The sequence below is a fragment of the Chiloscyllium plagiosum genome, chromosome 2 (assembly GCF_004010195.1).
Source record: "Chiloscyllium plagiosum isolate BGI_BamShark_2017 chromosome 2, ASM401019v2, whole genome shotgun sequence".
NCBI classification, from domain to species: domain Eukaryota; kingdom Metazoa; phylum Chordata; class Chondrichthyes; order Orectolobiformes; family Hemiscylliidae; genus Chiloscyllium; species Chiloscyllium plagiosum.
Genome location: NC_057711.1, coordinates 29894906 through 29918217, shown reverse-complemented (window position 1 = coordinate 29918217; position 23312 = coordinate 29894906). Strand labels below are relative to the sequence as shown.

The window sequence follows — 23312 nt, the reverse complement described above, 5'->3', positions numbered from 1 at the left end:
TCTCCAATCTCTTCCGCCTCCACACGCAACTTCCCACTACTATCCTTGTCTGGACCTATTCCTACCCTAGTCATTCTTTTATTCCTAACATACCTATAGAAAGCCTTAGGGTTTTCCCTAATCCTACCGACTAAGGACCTTTCATGTCCCCTCCTTGCTGTTCTTAGCTCTCTCTTCAGGTCCTTCCTGGCTACCCTATCACTCTCAATCGCCCCAATTGGACCTTCACGTCTCATCTTGAGGTAGGCCGCCCTCTTCCATTTAACAAGGGATTCCAATTCCTTATTAAACCACGGTTCCCTCGCACGACCCTTTCCTCCCTGCCTGACAGGTACTTAATTATCAAGGACACTCAATAGTTGCTCCTTGGACAAGCTCCACATATCATTTACACTCTTGCCTTGGGGTCTACTTTTCCAAGCCACACATCCTAAGTCATGCCTCACTGCATCATAATTTCCCTGACCCCAGCTATAACTCTTGCCCTGTAGTACACACTTATCCCTCTCCATCACGAGAGTAAAAATCACCGAATTATGGTCACTATCCCCAAAGTGCTCATCTACCTCTAATTCTAACACCTGGCCTGGTTCGTTACATGTTTGCAGGTCCCCCTCTGGATATTAGACTTGTAAAGCACAATAGTTACAGCTATATAAAAGCCCTTATTAGTGGAGCAGACAAATCTCTGTCTCCAGGTATTCCAAAAATGGCTGCAATGTCTTATAGGAATTCTCAGTTTTGTGGTGTACCATACTTGTAAGAAAATCCAAGGGGATATGCTTCATAACAATCTTATGCCAATCTGACAGGCCCGGGAGATTTTCAGACACCCAAACTAACAAGATATTCTTTCTTGCGCAGAAAGTGAGGATGGTGAAAAGACTTTTCTTATGCACATCTACAGGGAATTCTCTAGCTAGGCCAAGAAGAGGAGAGATCGGGTCCTTCTCCTCTCTTACACCCAAATACCTTGCCATTGCACCCGCCACAGCACTCCAATATGTTTGAAGCCTACCACAGTATCAGAGACAATGGGTAAGAGCGCACATACCAACTTTACACTTGCGGCATGTTGAAGATAGCCCTGGTTTAAATTTTGACAAATGATCCAGAGCCAAGTGGACCCCGTAGGGAATCTTCACCTGTAAAAGCATGGCTCCTAGTGCAAATTGATATCTTTCTTGCGTTTTCCCAAATATCTTCCCACGCCTCTGAGGAGACCTCAACGCCAAGCTCTCTTTCCCACACCCTGCAAAGTCTATCGAACGCATCTGAGGGGCCGTCCTCCAATTGATGATGTAATGTGCTGACAGAAAGTGTACTGTTAGCACTGAGCACCCTCCTCTCTATGTTGGATTTGTAGGGATCAGTCAAAAGTGTAGTCTTTTTTTGAATAAAATCCTGAACTTGAAGAAATGAAAGAAGTCCCTGCTAGATAGCTCATATTTCCACACTAACTGATCAAAAGACATCATTGTGTCCCCCTCAAATAAACTACCCATGCAAGACGCACCCCTAGCTGCCCAACGTTTGAATCCTGAATCCATCATTCCTGGTTGAAACCCCATCATACCTACTATAGGTGGAAGAAAAGATGTTTTAGCAATATTGCCTTCCCTCCGCTGAATTGCCCTCCATGCTTTAACAGGATTAATAACTATTGAGTTATGGCATTATTCCTTAACTGTCCTCATTTTGTCCAAAAACAGCAAACTATCAAGGGGGCACTTTGCTGGAGAGGCTTCGATATCTAAATTGAAAAAAAAAGGATCTCCACAAGCCCAAACACTCTTGTAAGATAAAAGTGAGCTTAGTTGATAGTTTTTAATGTCCAGGAGATCCACTCCCCCCAGTCTGTGAGGCATTTGCAGTTTAGCTAATTTAATAAGGGGCCGCTTACGATGCCAAATAAAAAAGGTGAACCAGCCGTTCAGTTTCCGGAACGTTTGCTTTTCGAAAAACGGGGGAGCATCTGTATAGGGTACAACAAACGGGGGAGAATATTCGTCTTAATAAGAGCTATGGGACCTAACCGTGAGACCAGAAGCGCCTCCTATCTTTGAAGGTCTTGTTTGATTTTGTCGAATAACTTAAAAAAAAAATTAGCTTCAAACAACCGATCAAGAACTGGAGTGATGAATATGCCCAAATACATAAAACCCCCAGCGACCACTTAAATGGGAATTGAGATTCGCCCTCAAGATCTAGCACCTTTCTAGAGTACCCAGAGTATAGTCTTTGATTTTGCAATATTAATCTTGTACTTCAAAAAGGTGCCAAATGAGCTGATGCATTGCATCAGGCGAGGCACTGAAACTGCTGGATTGACAAACAAAAAGGAAATCATCTGCATACAATGAAATCTTATGTAATTTTGACCCAACTTCTGGAGCCGATCTCCTGGGATCCCTACTAATGGCCTCTGCCAATGGTTCAATCACCAATGTAAAAAGCAGTGGTGAAAGGGGACAGCCCTGTCAGCTGTCAGTAAATATGCTAAAATTGCTTGATCATACCCAATTGGTGACCGCAGCGAGAGGGTCACCGGAGAGGACCTTTACCCATCTAATAAAGGCTTCGTCCAACCCAAACTGCCCTAGAGTATAAAAAAAAGGTAAGGCCACTCAACTCAGTCAAATGTCTTCTTTGCATCTGGAGAAGTCACCAATCCCTGTATTGACTATTGTTGACACGCTTAAATTACAATAAGCAGCCTCCTAGCATTACTGGAGGATCTTCGTCCCTTTATGAAGCCTGTCTGGTCCTCTTTAACAAAAGAAGGTAACAGTTTCCAGCCTTAACGCAAGAGTCTTAGAGAGGATTTTATAGTCAACATTTAAGAATGAAGTGGGCCTGTAAAAAGCATAGTCCTCCAGGACCTTCCCTTTTTTAAGAATAAGCGAAATATTGGCCTCTCGGAGATGGGGAGAAGACGATCATGACTATACGAGCCATTGAACATGTTTAGCATCGGGCCTGACAATATGTTTATAAATCCCTTATTGAATTTGCTGGGAAGTCCGTCAGGACCGGGCGCCTTTCCACTCTGAAGCTGCTTCACAGCGTCATGCACATTTTGATCCAATAAGGGTGCATTGAGAAAAGACTTGTTTGGGGATCACACTTGGGAGCTCCAGATCCTTGAAAAAGGACTCCATCTTGGCCTGCCCCTCCTTACAACTCTCAGATTGGTATAATTCAAAGTAAAATCTCTGGAATGTCGCATTAATCTTTTTGGAATCACGTTAGGTTCCCAGACTTCCCTAAACGACGTAACGGCTTGAGGGGTGCTCCTTTTCCTGGCGAGATACACTACATACTTGCCTGGTTTGTCACCATGCTCATATAATCTTTGTTCTGCGAAAAGAAAGCTCCTTTTTTGCTGTCTATGAGAGCACAGAATTCAATGCAGACAGCAGAACCATTCCTGAGCATAGTTTAGACCAGATTTTTACCGATTAAAAACACAAAAAGAAAGACCCGACTGGATCTCCTTTTTTTTTAAAAAAGGTAGAGATATACCCAAACAACACTTCTATTTGTACATACTAAATTGTTCAGATTAAGTTAATTTGTCCAACCGATATAGCTTGGCCAACGAGGGCCTGTCAAAGCAAGCCTTCTCGGCTGCCTTTAACCGTGCTTTGAGGAGATATTGCTGCTCGCCTTCTGCCATTTCCTCCAGCAGAGTAGGAGATAACTGGCATAGGTTTTGGCAGTTTCCCAAAGGACGAACTAGCTACTAAGCGAGCCTGAATTAATGTCTTGGAATGCCCAAAATTCCTTTGACAAGTACTCCAAACACTTATTATCCTTAAGGATAAGGAATCCATTCACCAGTGCCTCGGGCCCACTATAGTGTCCTTAATCTTAAGCAACAGGCACAGTGGAGTGTGATCAGAGATGGTAATATTACTGATCGTACAAGGTGCCACCAAGTCCAGCGTTGCTACGGGGATCAGAAAAAAAACAATCAATCCTGGTGCGACATCTGTGTGGATTGGAAAAAAAACGTAAAATCCCAGCCTGAGGGGGGGAGAAGCCTTCAAATGTCCACCAACCCTAACTCCACACACAGAACGACTAATTGTTTAGTTTGCACAGAGGGTATGGAGGGGCCTTTGGGCAACTGTCTACTGTGGGATCTATGAGACAGTTAAAATCTCCCCCTAAAATGATATGCCGGGACTCGAGACCAATCAATTTAGAGAACGCATCGACCAGAAATTTGAGGGGATAGGCCGGAGGGCAGTAAACATTTAAAACACCATATTCTTTCCAGTTTATCAAGCTTTGAGGATTACAAACCTCCCGTGTGGGTTTTCAACACACTCTATTAACTTAAATGGGAGATTCCTCCTAACCAATATAGCCATTCCCCTACTTCTGGTATTAAAAGATGAAAAGTAAACCCGATCAAAGCCATTCTGCTGTATTTTCAAATGCTCCTGATCATCCAAGTGTAATAAAGCAATATCCACCTTTTCCTTTCTAAGTCTTGAGAGTACCTTTTTCCTCTTAATTGGTGAGTGATTCCTCTTGATGTTCCAGGTACACCATTTAATCAAGCCATTAGCCATAACCTTCTGCAGTAACATTTAGATTCCAGAGAGGAGGATCTCTAATTACAAATCGCCAAGCTTTAGTGACACAAGATCCATCGAACATAAAAAAAACTACATAAACTAAAACCATTAGAGTTGACAAACCTACTAAACTATCAAAGATTATATGCAACAAAAAGCAGAAAACCAACATGTAAAACGCCAATGGCATTGAATAGGGAAACTGACCCCCTGCCCAAAGGGGGGAATCTACACATCTCAAAACTCAACTTCCCATCCCACTGCCAACACTGCAGCCAGGGCATTTAAATACCTGAACTGGGCATAAACTGCCTGTAAAGTAGGCATCTAGCCATTCCAACCATTTTCCCTTCTCCTAGCGAGAGCCGCACCGTAAACACAAGCAGAAAAGAAAGAAAATACACCATGAAATGACAACATGAACAAAGAAATTTTGGAAAAAAGGTTGTTACCCCACCCATCCTTTGGTAAAGCTTAACTTAGAAATTGAAAGTACACATCCCAACCACTCCCGAGCATAGTTTAGACCAGATTGTTACCAATTACAAACTCAAAAAGACAGACCCGACTGGATCTCTTTTTTTTTAAAAAGTACAGACAGACCCAAACAACACTTCTATTTGTACACACTAAATTGTTCAAATTAAGTTAATTTGCCCACAAAATCTTTTGCCTTCTCCGACATGTCTCAGAGATGTATAGATCCATCTAAGGTCATCCGAAGCACCACCGGATACTTCAGAGAGTACTGGATACCGAGCTTCCTCAGTCTTTTCTTCATGCTGTCATAAGATTTTCCTTTCCAGATCACCGCCACTGAAAAGTCCTGGAAGAACATGATCTTAGAGCCCTCTTAAACTAGGGCCTTCAGACCCTTCCCCTGGATTCTGGAAGCTTCCATGATTCTTTCCTCATCTCTATGGTGATGAAACCACACTAAGACAAGATGAGGACGCTGGTCCAGGCCTCACCTCCGCGCCGTGACCTGGTGAGCCCTCCCGCAATCTTCAAGCTTCTCATTCCAGCCTCCAAGTTGAGGAATTTTGTTAACCAGTCCTTAATAAATTCCACCGGTCGCTCAACTTCCTTATCCTCCAGCAACGATCCGAGTATTTTTTTTCCCGCCCCTGTTTGAGATCATCAACCTGGTTAGGCAACTTATAGATATGAGTCTCCAGGGCCTGGATCCTATCCTTGGAGATATTGGTATCAGCTTCTACCACTGTGATCCCGTATTCTACCTTATTTGTCTTCTTCTCCAGGTCTCCCAGCTGCTGCTCATGCTTCTGCAGCATGTTAGAGATCAGGACCAGCTTCCCCTCTACCTGCTTCCCCAACATCTCGCGAGATTTCACAAACTCCTTTACCAGGACCTAGTAGGAAATAGAGTCCGTGGATCCTGCAGGCTGGGCTGCAGGCCCGTCCTCGGATGTATCTCTTCCCTTCTTTGGCATCCCTGGACAGCAAAAACTGAGATAAGTTGCTTTCTGACGGTTTCCTGGGACTCCAGGACCTTTCCAGAGTCCCAGGATATTGCAATGGTCCGGGTACGGTGAGTTAGGACTTCGCCTCGCTTGGGATGTGGTGTGGAGCTCTGCAACGCAATCTTCCTAGATCGCCGCCATCTTGGATCCCCCCACCATAATGCTTTATTTACTGCTTTCACAACTTGTCCTGCCATCTTCAACAATTTATGTCTCTGTGCTCTTATTTTCATTCATTCAGAGAACGTGTGTTGCTGGCTAGACCAACATTTGTTACTCCAGTGAATTTAGAGAGGGGTGATAGTGAACCATAATCATGAATGGCTACAGTCCATGTGATAGAGATATACCTTCATTACCATTATGAACTGATTTACAGGATTTTGCCCACTAACAGCAAAGAATTGGTGCTATAGTCCCAAGTCAGAATGGCCTGTGGTTTGGAAGGGTAATTGCAGGTAATGGAGTTACTATACATCTGCTGCCCTTACCCTTCTATAAGGTAGATTTGCAGACTTGGTAAGATGTTGTCAAAACATCTTTGATTAATTACTGCAGTGCATCTTTAAATGGTGCATATTACTGCTGAGTTGGTGATGGGGGGAGAGAATCTTTAAGGTGATGAATAACTTGACTACAGGGCATAGGTTTAGAGTGAGAGAGAGGAAAGATATAAAAGAGACCTAAGGGGCAACATTTTCACGAATGAGCTGCCAGAGGATGTGGAGGAGGCTAGTACAATTGCAACATTTGCAACATTTAAAAGGCATCTGATTGGGTATATGAATAGGAAGGGTTTGGAGGGAATGGGCCGGGTGCTGGCAAATGGGACCAGATTAGGTTGGGATATCTGGTCGGTGTGGACGAGTTGGACTGAAGGGTCCGTTTCCGTTTTCTTCATCTCTGACTTGAAGTGGGCAGTTTTGTCCTCGTTGGTGTCAAGCTTCTCAGGTGTTGTTGGATCTGTATCCGTCTAGGCAAGGGGAAAATGGTCAATCAATTTATGCCTTATAGATGATGGACCAGTTTTGTGCAGACAGGAAGTGGATTTCTTAACTCAGAATTCCTAACTTCTGACTTGCTCGTGTAGCCACAGTACTTACATAGCTGGTGCAATTCAGCTTCTGGACAATGGGAAACCCCAGGCTGCTGATGGTAGGGCATTCTGCATAATACTACTGAACCCTCTTTCGAATTGTTCACTTTGTTTTCATGTTGTCGCTCTGCATTCTTGCTATAAAAAAGTGAATCACTACACACATGTATGCGTTAAAATTTCATTTTCTACTCAGTTTCCCAATGCAAGCTCCTGATCTTTACAGACAGAAGGAACATTGACAAACACTGCACCTGTTCTAACTCAAAATAGGTGATATCTATTCATTAGTTCATTGTTAAAGGCATTGCCCTGGGAAATCAGATTCAACATCCCTGCTTTAAAGTGTTGACAAAGTCTGGTAGTTATTTTCCAAACTTGTTAACTTTTGTATGCTCCATTGCAATGCTTCTAACCAGAGGCCACGTGTCAAAAAAGCACTCTCCTCTGATTGAGTATAAGTGTTGGTTTTCCCCTTAAATTGGATTTCTTGCTAATTATCCCTTTACTAATTAGTGCCAGACAACAAGCCTTGACAATATGCTTTCCCTTTTTTCAGCAATATAAAGGTTTTGTCGTACGAAATTACAATAAAAAATCTGAAAATTGTGCTTACCTTCTTTATTGCAACAATGTTGTCTGTGTTCTTGTCTTTTGCCTTATATACAGTGGCAAACTAAAAATTAAAAATAAAAAATTAATTGCATAAGTTAATGTAGGGAAAAAAACAAATTGTAAAGCAATACTATCAAATATAAATGCCTCGAGTAAATCAATAAAATAGCTTCTAATTTTCATAACCAATATATGTGTAAATATAGTTCCACAAAACAGTATGCAAGAACTACTGGAATGAATTGTTGCAAACTCGACAGATGAGTCACTGCAACTTTGAGAGCTAATAGCAATTCTATTGCTAATCTGGATTTTCCAATTTAGACAAAACAGATTGCAAAAACACTGCAATGATGTAGCAAATGCAGGCTAGAAACAGAGTTCGGCAAATAAAAGCTGGTACGTAATTTTTAAACTCTCTTATGACCAACAGATTCACATTCTCCCCCCATCTCTTAGGCTACTTAACACTAGGAGGCATTATATTCAGGTTTGGTCAGGGAAGCTGCAACTAATCAAAATGCACATATTGCTAATATGGAGGAGATAAACTGTCATAAATGTTTGAGATTTGAATTAGAGATCTCTCTGGCCTTTGGCACAGTCAATTGTAGTTAATCTCGATCAGGGTGAGATAACATATTATCAACATTTTTTTCTTTCCTCAATTGCAATTTAAGGATGAAAACCATGTTCACCTAAAAATATATTAACAAGATAGAAAGTTCAATTTTTACACTTCTACGTTGCTATCAAAATTGAACAACAGTTTCACGTTCACATAAATATTAGATTAGATTACTTACAATGTGGAAACAGGCCCTTCAGCCCAACAGGTCCACACTGACCCGCCGAAGCGCAACCCACCCAAACCCATTCCCCTACATTTACCTCTCCACCTAACACTACGGGCAATTTAGCATGGCCAATTCACCTAACCTGCACATTTTTGGACTGTGGGAGGAAACCGAAGCACCTGGAGGAAACCCACGCAGACACAGGGAGAATGTGCAAACTCCACACAGAGAGTCGCCTGAGGCGGGAATTGAACCTTGACATATTTCTAATTCTCCAAATTCGTTAATGGAGCCATTCAGATCACATCAGTAATTTGACCTATTTAAACACCAAGCATTTAAATAGAAGTTTGATTGATTGCTCTCCCAAAAACTCCAGTAACACCTAAAGAACCTACAGAAGGGACTGAATTGAAATAGATTTTATGTCAAATGTATGTTCGATTTTGCAAAGTACCATTTGATCATGTGTATGATTGACAAATTACACGCAGAGTAACGTTGTGGCTATATTTGTCTCAAGCACTGCATGACTGGTTTGCACACCCACCTGAGGTGGAATGTGAATTGTGAGAAGGATGCGGAGACACTAAGGGGATTTAGACATGCTAAGTGAGTGGGTAAGAATATGGCAAGTAGAATATAATGTGGCAAAATATGAAATTATCCATTTTGATTGGAAAAATAGAAACATAAAAGTGAGCAATTAAGAAATGTTGATAACCAAGAGAACTTAGGCATCCTTGTTCATAAAACACAAAGTTACCATGAACCTGCCTCAAGTAATTAGGAATGTTATTCACATACAATATTACAAGAGGGTTTCAGTTCAGGAATAAATGAGTCTTGCTGCAATTGTGTCCAGCCTTGATGAAACCACACCTGGAGTATTGTATGCAATTTTGTTCTTCACTCCTAAACAATTATATACTTGCGATAAAGGGAGCTCAATGAAGATTCACCAGAGTCCCTGCGTTGACAGGATTGTCCCATGATATTGTGACTCAGCCTATATTTTCTGAGTCAAAAATCACACAACACCAGGTTATAGTCCAAAGGTTTAATTGGAAGCATCCTTCATCAGGTGGCGCTCCGAAAGCCAGTGTGCTTCTAATTAAACCTGTTGGACTATAACCTGGTGTTGTGTGATTTTTAATTCTGTACACCCCAAATCATGACTATATTTTCTGAAGCTGAGATGAGAAGTGATTTAAGCACACAAAACTCCTAAAGCATTTGACAAGGTTAGAAGCAGGAAGGATCTTTCTCCTAATAAAAAGTAAAATATTGCAGATGCTGGGAATAAAAACAAAAATAAACACTGGAGAAACTCAGCAGGGCTGTGGAGAGAAGCAGAGTTAATGCTAGAGTCCAATATGACTCCTTCAGAACAGAAAGGGCTTAGAATACGGCAGTTTTATTGTGCTTGGATTGGGTATGGTGGGAGAAAAAGGTAAGGAAGTGGATTCAAAAGTAACAAAAATAACCCTATTCAAAAATGGAGGGAGGTTTTAACCTACTTAGCATGGCATCAGCTGTGGTGAATCTATTTTTAGAGACTGCTAACAGAACACTTAGAAAATCTTCATACAATTGATAAATCTGCATTGGGTTTCACCAAACAGAAACTGTGTTTAACAAACTTGCTAGTATTTTCAAAATCACAACTAATTGGGCAGATGAGGTAAAGCCAGTGGGTGCAGCATAATTGAATATTTAAAACGAATTTGATCTCTCGTCACACAAAAAGTTATTGGACTGAATTAGTGCTCTTGGGGGTTGAAAGTTATATATTGGATTTAGGACGGATTACAAATGGGAATCAGTTGGTCTTTAGTGAATTGACACACTGTTACAAGCATGATACGATAAAGATCAGTGCTTGAATCTCAAAACTTTACCACCTCTATCAGTGATTTAGATAACAGCATTGAATGTAATACAGTCAAGTTAGCTAGTACAAAGCTGGATAAGAAAATAGGCTAATGCAAGGACAAGGAGATTGAAAGTGATATAGACAGCTTAAGTGACTAGGGAAGAATGTTGCAGGTGAAATATAATGGGAAGTTGTCAAGTTATTTACATTGTTAAAAGGATGAGCTTTTCTATTTTTCCTTGCAACAGTGAGAGAATGGGACATGTTGGTATTCAGAGAAATGGTGTGTCCTTAAACACAATATCATAAATGTTAACATGTAGGCACAACAAGAAATTAGGAGAACAAATGGTATATTAGTTTCATTGTGAAAGGATGTGAGTATAACAGTAAATTATATTGGGTTCTGATGACAGTAGTGCGTACAATTTTAGTCTTCATACCCAAGGAAGGATATATTCGCCAGAGACAACACAATAAAAGGTTCACTAGATTGATTCATGAATTTCCTTGGAAGAGTGTCCTATGCAGCATAATGGAAGTGACTGATCCAAAATTCCTTGGAGTTTAGAAGGAGGAGATGAGCTTATTTAAATGTAGACTGCAATGCAAAAAAAAACCGAGCATAAGACAATCCTATTCTTAAGCCAAGAATCATTCTTAGGCCTATAGTCATTGTATAAATTGGCTTTTATTTCGCTAAAGAACATTGTTCTTTAGTTAGGAGACAAAACCTGAAATGTAAGTATTACTCAATTATAAGTTAGTGAGAGAAACCTGGTCAGAGAGATCCACAGCATGGACCTCTATAGACCTCTATAAGGTCACCCCTCAGTCTCCTACATTCCAAGGGAAGAAAGTCCCAGCCTATCCAACCTCTCCTTCTAACTCAAACCTTCCAGTATTTCCTGCACTCTTTGTAGTTTAATAGTATTCTCTCTCCGGTAGGGTGACCAGAACTGCATGCAGCATTTTCGTGAAAATGTTTCTTCTTTCTCATTTCATCCTTGCTTTTTTTTGCAGATCACTAAGTTTATCCTCTCTTGTTCCATTTACAAACAGAAACAGTTTCTCCCTATCGACTCTATCAAACCTGATTTTTGTAAATCTCTATTACTTCTCTCAGCCTTCTTCTCTCCAAGGAGAACAGCCCCAAATTCTTCAATCTATCCTCGTAACAGAAGTTTCTCATCCTGAAACCATTCTTATAAATCACATTCGTGATCTCTCCAAAGCATTCCCATCCTTTCTATCATGTGGTACCCAGAACTGTACACAATACTTCAACTGAGGTCTAGGAAGTCTTTTACACAAGTTCAATATCACCTTATTGATTTTGTATTGTATGCCCCTAATAATAAACCTGAGGATACTCTTATTTACTGCTCGACCTGTCCTGCCAGTTACAATGATGTTGCACATATACACAGGAGGTTCCTCTCTCCTGCACCCGTCCTTTTAATTATACCCCTATTTATATGGTTTTTCAGTGTTCTTCCCACCAAAATGCATCACCTCACACTTTACTGCATTGGAACTCATCTGCCACCTATCTGCTCACATCACCAACTTGTTTATATCCTTCTGGAGTCCTGCACGCCCTTCTCAAATTTTACAATTCTTCCAAGTGTTGTGACATCTGCAAACTTTGAAACAGTCTCCAGCACACAAGATCTTGATCATTAATATATGTCAGGTGAAGCAAGGGTTCCTATGTTGAGCTCTGGGAAACTCCACTACAAACCTTCCTGCAACCTGAAAAAAAATCTATTGAGTGCTACTCTTTGTTTCCTGTCATTTGGTCAGTTTTATATCTATGTTGCTATTGATTTTATCATTCCAAGACCTAAAATCGCTTGTGTGGCTCTGTTTTAAATACCTTCTGAAAGTCCATGTGCACCACATCAACAGCATTACCCTTACTCAGATTTTCTGACAACGCTTTTAAAACAAAAACTCCAGCAAATTAGTTAAACAGGATTTCCCCTTTAGAACTCTTCCTAATCAGCTCACCACTTTTTTCCATTTAACAATTAATTCTATCCCAAATGATTGTGTCTAGAAGCTTCCCCACCACTGAAGGATAAATTGATTAGCCTGTAATTCTGGGTTTCTCTTTAGTCTTCTTTGAACAAGACTTTAACGTTTGCAATTTTCCAGTCTTCTGGCATCTTTCAAAGTCTAAGGAAGACAAAGATTGTGGCTAGTGCCTCTGTAATTTCCAATCTTTCTTTCTTCAAAACCCTTGGATGGATTTCATCCAGTCACAGTGCCTAATCAACTTTAAGTACCAACACTTCTGCCCTATTAATTTGAATCTTTCCAGTGATTGAGTTCCGTTCTCTCACCATAGTCTTTTGTCATTTATATAAATGATTTGGATGCGAGCATAACAGGTACAGTTCGCAAGTTTGCAGATGACACCAAAATTGGAGGTGTAGTGGACAGCGAAGAGGGTTACCTCAGATTACAACAGGATCTTGACCAGATAGGCCAATGGGCTGAGGAGTGGCAGATGGAGTTTAATTTAGATAAATGCGAGGTGCTGCATTTTGGGAAAGCAAATCTTAGCAGGACTTATACACTTAATGGTAAGGTCCTAGGGAGTGTTGCTGAACAAAGAGACCTTGGAGTGCAGGTTCATAGCTCCTTGAAAGTGGAGTCGCAGGTAGATAGGATAGTGAAGAAGGTGTTTGGTATGCTTTCCTTTATTGGTCAGCGTATTGAGTACAGGAGTAGGGAGGTCATGTTGCGGCTGTACAGGACATTGATTAGGTCACTGTTGGAATATTGCGTGCAATTGTGGTCTCCTTCCTATCGGAAAGATGTTGTGAAACTTGAAAGGGTTCAGAAAAGATTTACAAGGATGTTGCCAGGGTTGGAGGATTTGAGCTATAGGGAGAGGCTGAACAGGCTGAGGCTGTTTTCTCTGCAGCGTTGGAGGCTGAGGGGTGACCTTATAGAGGTTTACAAAATTATGAGGGGCATGAATAGGATAAATAGACAAAGTCATTTTCCTGGGGTCAGGCAGTCCAGAACTAGAAGGCATAGGTTTAGCGTGAGAGGGGAAAGATATAAAAGAGACCTACGGGCAACTTTTTCACATGGAGGGTGGTACGTGTATGGAATGAGCTGCCAGAGGAAGTGGTGGATACTGGTACAATCGCAACATTTAAGATGCATTTGGAGATGGGTACATGAATAGGAAGGGTTTGGAGGGATATGGGCCAGGTGCTGGCAGGAGGGACTAGATTGGGTTGGGATATCTGGTTGGCATGGACATTTGTTTCCATACTGTACATCTCTATGACTCTGGGTAGCATCGGTCTCTTTGATAAAGACAGGTGCAAAGTATTCACCTAACACCAGGGCTACGCCCCAACCCTCCGAGTGTCAATCCCCTTTGTTGTACGTCATACAAAACACACGACATAGTAGTACCAATACAATATGAATCTATGTGGTATCAGTTTTCATCGTGGGAATTTAGCAGATATATGTACAGCAGGAATAGGTTAGTGAAATGGACCAGCTGAAAGGCAATTTTTTTTAAATACTGTTTTTCTTAAGTAACAGTCAATTTCATGTAAAGGTTGACCCTTATTTTTGGTCAAATAACCAGGAATTTTCCATATATCTTGTGTAAAGATAAACCCTACTTCTTTACAGATAACAAATCAATGTTTATGAGTCAGTATGCTGGCCGTCACATCCCACTCTAGCTTTCCAGTCTGCCGGTTGCTCCGGTCCACTCCCGGTCTTCCAGTCGGTGGTTGCTGTGTTCCACCCTGGGTTTTCAAAATTACCATAATTTGTTTATTTCTCTTTATTTGTTTAGCGATCAATTGGGCTTCTGCTAATGATGCTGTATGAATTTTGACGGGCATGAATTTCAGCCCCTTAAAAGTAATATCCATTTAATATGCAACCCCATAAATTTAACCTTAAAAAGTAGTCAAAAATTCAACTATTACTCGAGTATATACAGTATTTCTTTTCTAAATAGGATCACAAACTGTTTCCCTGAATATAGCCTTTCATCCCTTCTCGCCTTCTCCCAGCTCAATTAGGACAGGGGAGGGGGAGGACCAGAGGAAGAGAGAAAAAGCACTTCAAGGGAAGTGCCAAAAGCCAAAATGAAGAAATGCAACTTTGACAGCAACTACTCAGAAACCATTATCTTGGAGTGAACCAGATTGAGGCAGCAGCTATGAGAAGGATCCCAGAATTTTAAGACTCACAATCACATTAGCAAGTACTTTCCAAGGGAAATGCTTTACCACTTGATGGAGGGATAAATGACTAGGGGGCATAGATTAAAGGCAAGGGACAGAAGGATTAGAAGAGAAGTGACGGAAAAAACGTTTCATACAGAGGGCAGTGGGAATCTTAAACTCACTTCCTGCAAGGGTGGTAGAGTTAGAAACCCTCATTATGTTTAAGAAGTATTTAGATGTGTACTTGTGATGCAAAGGCATTCAAGAATATGGGCCAAGTGCTGGAAAATGGAATTAGAATAGTTAGATGGCCTTTTTACTGGCACAGACATGATGGACCAAAAGGCCTTTTTCTGTGCTATAGATCTCTATGACTCGAAGAGGAAACGCAACAGCTGCAAAAAGAACAAGCCATGACCCAAACTGAGAAAGTCGATAGCCTTAAAACTTGTCCTTAAACATTTAGACTAAATGTAATGCTGAATTATAGAACACATTTGATGCACACTAGAAAATAAGCCAACAGGCAGGGAGGCATCAGGCCACAACAAGGGGGAACCCAGGATGTGCAAAAGATAAAAAATCTGTTCTCATCAAGTGATAACAGAATGCTCTAAGGTAATTAAGAACATTTGCCTTAACATCAATGAATCTGTGTAAACATGACACCAGTGTGATAACATTCACACTGTTCCCTTATGAAATTAATGATTTGGAGATGCCGGTGTTGGACTGGGGTGTACAAAGTTAAAAATCACAACACCAGGTTATAGTCCAACAGGTTTAATTGGAAGCACACTAGCTTTCGGAGCGACGCTCCTTCATCAGGTGGTAGTGGAGGGCTCAATCCTAACACAGAATTTATAGCAAAAATTTACAGTGTGATGTAACTGAAATTATACATTGAAAAATTGATTGTCTGTTAAGCCTTTCATTTGTTAGAATACAGTGATAGTTTCACTTCTTTCATGTGTAAATCACAAAACCTTTTTTTAAAAAGTTGCATTCTCAGGTTAAGGAAGCCTGTTTGTGACAGGAGAGTAACCTGTGAGCTCTTAAAGGAAGAGCTACTCTCCTAAGGTCTTAGAACTTTAGTTAGCCTGGCTTATAGATTTCAGTGTTGTTATGTTGTAATAGTGATGCTACTGGTAAAATAAAGGGGATGACTAAAGTTAAACTAAACTGTCTGTAAGAGATTTTTATTCCAGACTACCAAAGAGTACAATCTCCGGGACGGACCAAGAGAGGCTTACAGGTCTGAGTCCACAAGAGATTCCCTGGCCCGTCTCAAATCTGTACTTCAACAAAACCAATAATATATAACCAGACATCCCATATGACAACATATGCTCTGTGTGCTATAAAACCTAGATAACTTGAATTGGCCTTATCAGTCACTTTTGAAATCATGGAAGACAATCAGCCTTGTCTGTAAGAGATAGGCTTTGGACTGGGATCAAGCAGATTAAAAGACTCTGGTGCCAAGATAATGCATGATGTATGTATGTATGTACATGGAGCAGGTGGAGGAGTGTGTTGTGAAAAAGTGGTGGGAGTGACAGATGATTGAACCGCAAGTGTCACAGACAGAGCTTACCGATGAGGAGAGGGGAATGTGTGTTTAGTTGTGGCATATTAATGGAGATGACAGAAATGGTAGAGGATGATCCTTCAAATGCAGAGGCTGGTGGGATGGAAAGTGAGGACCTGGGGTCTTTTATAATTGTTCTGGGAGGGAGAGGAATAGATTAGATTACTTACAGTGTGGAAACAGGCCCTTCGGCCCAACAAGTCCACACTGACCCGCTGAAGCGCAACCCACCCAGACCCACTCCCCTACACCTAACACTATGGGCAATTTAGCATGGCCAGTTCACCTAACCTGCACATTTTTGGATTGTGGGAGGAAACCCATGCAGACATGGGGAGAATGTGCAAACTCCACACAGTCAATCGCCCGAGGCGGGAATTGAACCCGAGTCTCTGACGCTGTGAGGCAGCAGTGCTAACCACTGTGCCACCGTGCCGCCCCATAGATGAGGGCAGAAATGCAGAAGGAGGGTCAGAAACAGCTGAAGGCCCTGTTAGCCATGGAGATGGAATGAATTCTCAGTTGAGGAGAAGGACGACATGTGGCTAGCACCCCATGGAGAGTGGCATCATTGGAAGAGACATGACAGAGATTGAGAAACCAAGAATGGAACAGAGTCCTTACAGGAAGCAGGATGAGAGGAAGCATAGTCAAGGTAACTATGGATCCTGGTTTTGTAATGAACATTAGTAGATAGCTTATCCCCAAAAATGGAAACAAAGCAGTAAAAGAAGGGAGGACAACAGTCAGTGATGGACCAGGTGAAAATGAAATGAAACGAAACACAAATGAATGAATTTTTCCAATTCTGGATGAGATCTGAAAGCAGCACCAATTAAGTGAACGATGTGCTGGAAAAAAAGTTGAGGGAGAGGATATGAATAGGATTGCAACAAAGTGTGTTCCATGTATGAAACAGACAGACAGGCATGACGGTACCTACATGGACACCCAAAGCCACACCTTTTATTTAGAGAAAGTGATAGAAAGTAAAGAAACAAATTGTTCAAAGAATGAACAAACTCCTCCAGGTGGTGGATGGGGATTGTTCAGATCTCCTTTGAAGGAAGAAACAAAGAGCTTTCAAATCATCCTGATGGGGGATGAAGGAATACAGCGATTCCACACCCAAGGTGAAGAGGCAACTGAGGCCAGGAAACTGGAAATGGTGGAACTATCAAAGCATCAGGAGTATCATGAATGTAGCTGGGAAGAATTTAGATGAGGAGAAAATATAGAGGAGAAAGTGAGGTCTGCAGATGCTGGAGATCAAAGTTGAAACTTTATTGCTGGAACAGCACAGCAGGTCAGGCAGCATCCAGGGAACAGGAGATTCGACGTTTCGGGCACAGGCCCTTCCTCAGGAGAAAATATAGTCAAAGTAGGAAGATATAAATTCAGTGGGGCAGGAACAGGGTATGGCCAGGAAATTCTGTTTGCGAATTTTGGGAAGGAGGCAAAAGCAGGTTCTGTGGAGTCAGGGGATTGAGGTAGGAAGTTGTGGCGGGACCTTCTAGAATTCCCTATTCAGAGGACTGTGGCTGCTCAGCATCATATATTCAAGACATCAATCAATAGTAATTTAATGAGGAAAGAAAGGAATATAGGAATAATGCATGAACATGATTTAGAAGCTCAACCATTTTCTCACAATGTCACACTAGGCTTAGAGAACAAAAATGTCTACTTCTATCCCTTTTATTTATAGTTATTGCACAGGATCAAACTGAAGAAATTGGGCATCAGAATAAAGCTGTTTTTACTCTTCCTATCTTGTTCCAGGCTGTGACATATTTGTGGAGAAAGTGAGGACTGCAGATGCTGGAGATCAGAGCTGAAAATGCGTTGCTGGAAAAGCGCAGCAAGTCAGGCAGCATCCAAGGAACAGGAGAATCGACGTTTCATTTCAGGCATAAGCTCTTCTTCAGGAACATATCTGTGATAATTTATCAGATGGCAGTTGTTCAGGATCTAGTTTATGTTGCCATTCTTCCATTAGCCCAGCCAATCACTGTCAGCAAGTTATTTGACAAAGAAGAACATCAGTAAATTCTCATTTTGCATCTCATCACAAACACAAAGGTAGAACTTACCAGGGATTAGATATAAAAATACTGGTTGATTTTTAAGCTGATCTCATTCAATGACAGTGTGACCAATCAGTGCTCCTTTCAATGCAGTGGAAATTACAGGTCATTCTGCTAGAACATGCATTCCGTTAACATGAATTCGCTATAACAGGATTGTCAAATTGTGATAACTGTTTCTAAAGTGCAAACTTTTAATACGTGTTGGCTGTAACAAGATTACATCGCCAAGACTTTCAGCGCTGTTATTGAAGTGCAATTTTTCTATAATGCAGGGTCGTACAAGAACACAACCGTCTTGTTAAAGAATTACTTGTATCAGTATAGTTTAAACATTTAAATTGGCAAAAGTTCAGCTATAGCACATCACGCAACAATGCTGCCCACTAAGCCAATGGGAAAACCAACACAAAGAGCCCTCTGATATCTTTAGTTTGGTCTCCTAATATCGTCCAAGACGCACTACCAACCCTGATCATAGAATTCATTTGATGGGTTGAAAGTGGACTCCAGATCTGTGTTTGAGTTGCTTGCAGGGTGATTTGGACTCCAAGTTTACCGACATCTCTGATCAATGTCTGGGTCAAGTGCTGGCAGAGTTGGAAAGTTCACAATGTGTTTAATTTGAAGTGAAGAAATCCTCCTTCCTCTCGTCTCAAGTACCCATCCATCAATCTGAGACTGTGTCCCCCTTGATCTCGAACAATGTTCCTGCTAAGCTGCATGGGAAGCTGAAGGTCCACAACATGCTGGTCAGCGTGTTGATCTTATGTCGATGAATTGACATCTATTTTCTTGGGCTGCTGCCATGCATGGACCTTATAAGTCCGCACAGCTTTGACGAAATTAGGAGGATGTATATCTAAACCTTCACGACCTGGAAATATTCTTCCTGCATTTACATGGCAGACCTTATTAGAATTTTGTAAGTTTCAATGGATTCATCGTTCATTCTTTTAATCTACATGCCCAGCCTCCTCAATCTCTCAACATAGGAGGATCGAACTCCATCCCAGAAATCAGTCTGGTGAACCTTTATTGCACACTCTCTATGGCAAGTATATCACTCTCTTCGGTAAAAGTCTACACCACATGCACTTCACTAAAATTCCATGTGCAATCTCAAAGCTATTTACAGAAAGACGCCTTCACTCCCTGATAGACTCTTTTTAAGCTATATCTTGCTATTTTCATTTCTTACTCTTAAGTCTAGCTTATTTTGGGTACATGGCTGGCATGGACTATTTGGACCAAAGGATCTGTGTACATGCTGTATGGATTCTATGAAGATTGACATGTCATTTGGCTTCTTCATTAGTCACTGAAAGATGACATCCTGGTACAGTGAGCAACGAATTAGGGCACCCAGGTCCCTTTTGACATCAACTCTTCCCAATTCCTCACCATTCAAGAATTATGCTACTTCCGTTTTTTTCCACCTATATGGTTAGCTTCACATCTTGCCATATTATATTATACCTGCCGTGTTCTTGTCCATTCATTTAGCCTAAATCCCTTTAAAGCATCTTTGCATTCTGCTCACAACACTTCCCACCTAGTTGTTTTGGTTCTGTTCGCCGAGCTGGGAATTTGTATTGCAGATGTTTCGTCCCCTGTCTAGGTGACATCCTCAGTGTTTGGGAGCCTCCTGTGAATCGCTTCTGTGATCTTTCCTACGGCATTTGCAGTGGTTTGAATCTGCCGCTTCCGGTTGTCACACATGCAGATGACAAGCAACATGAATTTGACTGGGACAACACTACTATTATAGGACAAGCCAAACAGAGAACAGCCAGGGAATTCCTAAAGGCATGGCACTCATCCACAGATTCAATCAATAAGCACATCGATCCCAAGCACTGAGGATGTCACCTAGACTGGGGACGAAACATCTGCAACACAAATTCCCAGCTCGGCGAATAGAACCACAACAACGAGCACCCGAGCTACAAATCTTTTCACAAACTTTGAACTTCCCACCTAGTTTGGGGTCATTAGCAAACTTCAAACATAGATTTGGTCCCAACATCCAATGCATTGAATATTTGGGTCTTTGTGGTATCCCACCAGTCAGAGGATGCCAACCTGAGAAGGACTGATTTATTCTTCTCTCTTTTGTATCTACTAGCCAATTCTTAATCCATGCCAATAGATTACCCCAATCCTATGTACTTTAATTTTCTGAACCTCACGTGAGGGACCCGAATCGAAAGCCCTTTGAAAATCCAAATACACACATCAAGATCCTGCTCATCTATCCTTTTAGTTACATTCTGAAAAAATTCCCAATTGATCTGTCAAACATTATTTCTCTTTCAGAAAACAATGTTGACTCAGTCAATCTCACCATTACTTTTCAGTTATATAACAAACAAGATGCTGGCAATCTGAAATAAAAACAGAAATTTCTGGAGAAACTCAGCAGGTCTGGCATCAGCTGTGGGAAACCAGAATTAAAGTTTCGGGTCTAGTGACCCTTCATCAGAACCAGAACGTTATTTTCCTCAGTGTCCAGTTATTACAGACTTAATAGATTTTCCTAATACTGATGTCAGGCTGAAAAGTTCTGTAGTTCCCTGTTTCCTCTCTCCTTTCATTCTTAAGTAATGTAGCTACATTTGCAAACTTTAATGTCAAGGAACAATCCCCATACCTATTTTGGAAGATAGTCACAATTCACGATCTCTATAGCCACCTCTTTCAACACTATGTAGATCAATGGGTCCAGAAAATTAATCAACATTCAGGACTATTTTTTTTTCCCTGTTCCCCATTCTCCACTGGTGCCTTTGTTCTCAAGGACTTCTGGAATATTATCCAGAAGACTGATACAAAGTATTTATTTAGCTTCTCAGTCATTTCCTTAGCTCCCAAGATAAATTCTATTTAGCATGTAAATACAATTCTAGCTCCAACAGCTGAGTATTAAAATCCATTTTTCTCAGGCTTTGTTCAACCCATTAATTTTGTATATAAAATACCAGCTACACCAAAAATACTTGAATTTACAACATTTTCATGACCACCAGATGTCTCAGTGCTTTTTAGCCAATGAAGTACTTTTTTAAAAGTACAGTCCATGCTGTAATATAGAAAAGGTGGCAGTCAATTTGTGTTCAGCAAACAGAAATGTGACAATGACTAGGTAACATTTTTCCTGATATTGGAGGTATAAATATTAGCTAAGGCATTGGTGACAAAACCTGTCCTCTTCCTCCAAAAAACATCATGACATCTTTTACATGCAGCTGAGCAGACAGACATCTCTGGCTTGACATCGCATCTGAAAGACGGTATTCCAGCACTCCTTTGGTATCTCTGGAATTTTGTTTTCTTAAGCCTTGAAGGGAGACTTGAACCCAGAATCTTGTGCTTCAGAGGAACCAGTTGAAACCACAAAATTGAATGAGGTTCCCTTATACAGCACTCGCTGCACTGCTTTCCCTGCTCTCTGACTATTCTTAAAGCAGGGCAGCAAGATTGCTCAGTGGTTAACACTGCTGCCTCACAGCACCAAGGACCCAGATTCGACAGACTGTGTGGAATTTGCACAGTCTCCCCGTGTCTGTATGGGTTTCATTCCACAGTTCAAAGATATGCAGCTTAAGTGAGTTGGCCATGTTAAATTGTCCAGTGTCCAGGGATGTGTAAGTTAGGTGCATTAGTCATAAGAAATGTACAGTAATAGGGTAGGTGAATGTCTCTGCGTGGGATACTGTTCGGAGGGTCAGTGTGGACTTGTTGGGCCGAATGACCTGTTTCCATACTGTCGGGATTCTATGAGTGAAACCCATAAATTTTCCGCTAGGAGCTGGATAAAGCTTCTCCAGCAGCATGCCACTAAAAGTCTGGGAACTAATAATCAGCCCCCTCCGGCAATATGAAAACAACAAACACAGACACTGAACCTTACAGCACAGCCGGGTGTTTATTTACAGAAACGGGCTAAGCCTCACCTGCCCCTCGCCCAGGAAGTCGAGCTTCTCATAGCGCTTGGCCCGGGAACGGACATGCACCGCCATCTCTCACGGAAACTTCGCACCATAACTTCCGGTGCCGGCCTTACCTCACTTCCTCGGTGTAGTGACCGGAGCTGACCTCGTTGCCTAGCGACCACCGCACAAGCGTCACCAATCTAAATGATGACGTTAAAAATCACACAACACTAGAGTCCGACAGGATTATTTGGAAGCACTGGCTGGATGTGCCACCTGATGAAGGAGCAGTGCTCCGAAATCTAGTGCTTCCAATTAAACCTGTTGGACTATAATATTTTTAACATTGTACACCCCAGTCCAACACCGGCATCTCCAAGTCAATCTAAATGATGAAGGCAACCTCCTATTGGTGACGGGGCAAGTTCTTCACAAACCAAATCACTAAAGGGAGACAGTGATGTACTGGGAATGTTGCAGGACTACAATCTCCAAGCCCGGGCCAATGTTCTGAAGATATGAATCAAATCCTACCAAGACAGCTGAAGGGAGTAAATTCAAGTAATAAATCTGGAATGTAATCATCGTCTCACTGATCATGAATTGTTGTAAAACAAAATTTTTCCCCTGGTTCAGTAACGTCCTTTCGCAAAGGACATCTGCCAACTTTATCCCAGACTCTTAGCTGCACTCTGAAATGGCCTAGGAGAAGGTGAGGACTGCAGATGCTGGAGATCAGAGGTGAAAATGTGTTGCTGGAAAAGCGCAGCAGGTCAGGCAGCATCCAAGGAGCAGGAGAATCGACGTTTCGGGCATGAGCCCTTCTTCAGGAATGAGGAAAGTGTGTCCAGCAGGCTAAGATAAAAGATAGGGAGGATGGACTTGGGGGAGGGGCGTTGGAAATGGATAGGTGGAAGGAGGTTAAGGTGAGGGTGCTAGGTCGAAGTGGGGGTGGGGGCGTAGAGGTCAGGAAGAAGATTGCAGGTTAGGAAGGTGGTGCTGAGTTCGAGGGTTGGGACTGAGAC

At 41.6% G+C, this 23312-nt stretch overlaps 1 protein-coding gene across 3 annotated transcripts in view; it reads right to left on the bottom strand.

Moving 5' to 3' along the window:
* The window catches only part of cdk7 (cyclin-dependent kinase 7), a 53048-nt gene extending 30596 nt beyond the window's left edge, over positions 1-22452 (bottom strand). Inside the window, exons 1-2 of one of the 3 annotated variants that reach the window (XM_043706637.1) lie at positions 22309-22452; positions 7786-7845 (exon numbers count right to left, since the gene is read on the bottom strand). In XM_043706637.1, the coding sequence (XP_043562572.1) occupies positions 7786-7845; positions 22309-22374 (126 nt within the window). In that variant the 5' untranslated portion in view covers positions 22375-22452. Of the gene's footprint in view, positions 1-7785; positions 7848-22308 lie in introns of those variants that run through there. The other 2 variants (XM_043706645.1, XM_043706654.1) reach the window with 2 other exon arrangements.
* Positions 22453-23312: the final 860 nt, after the last annotated feature.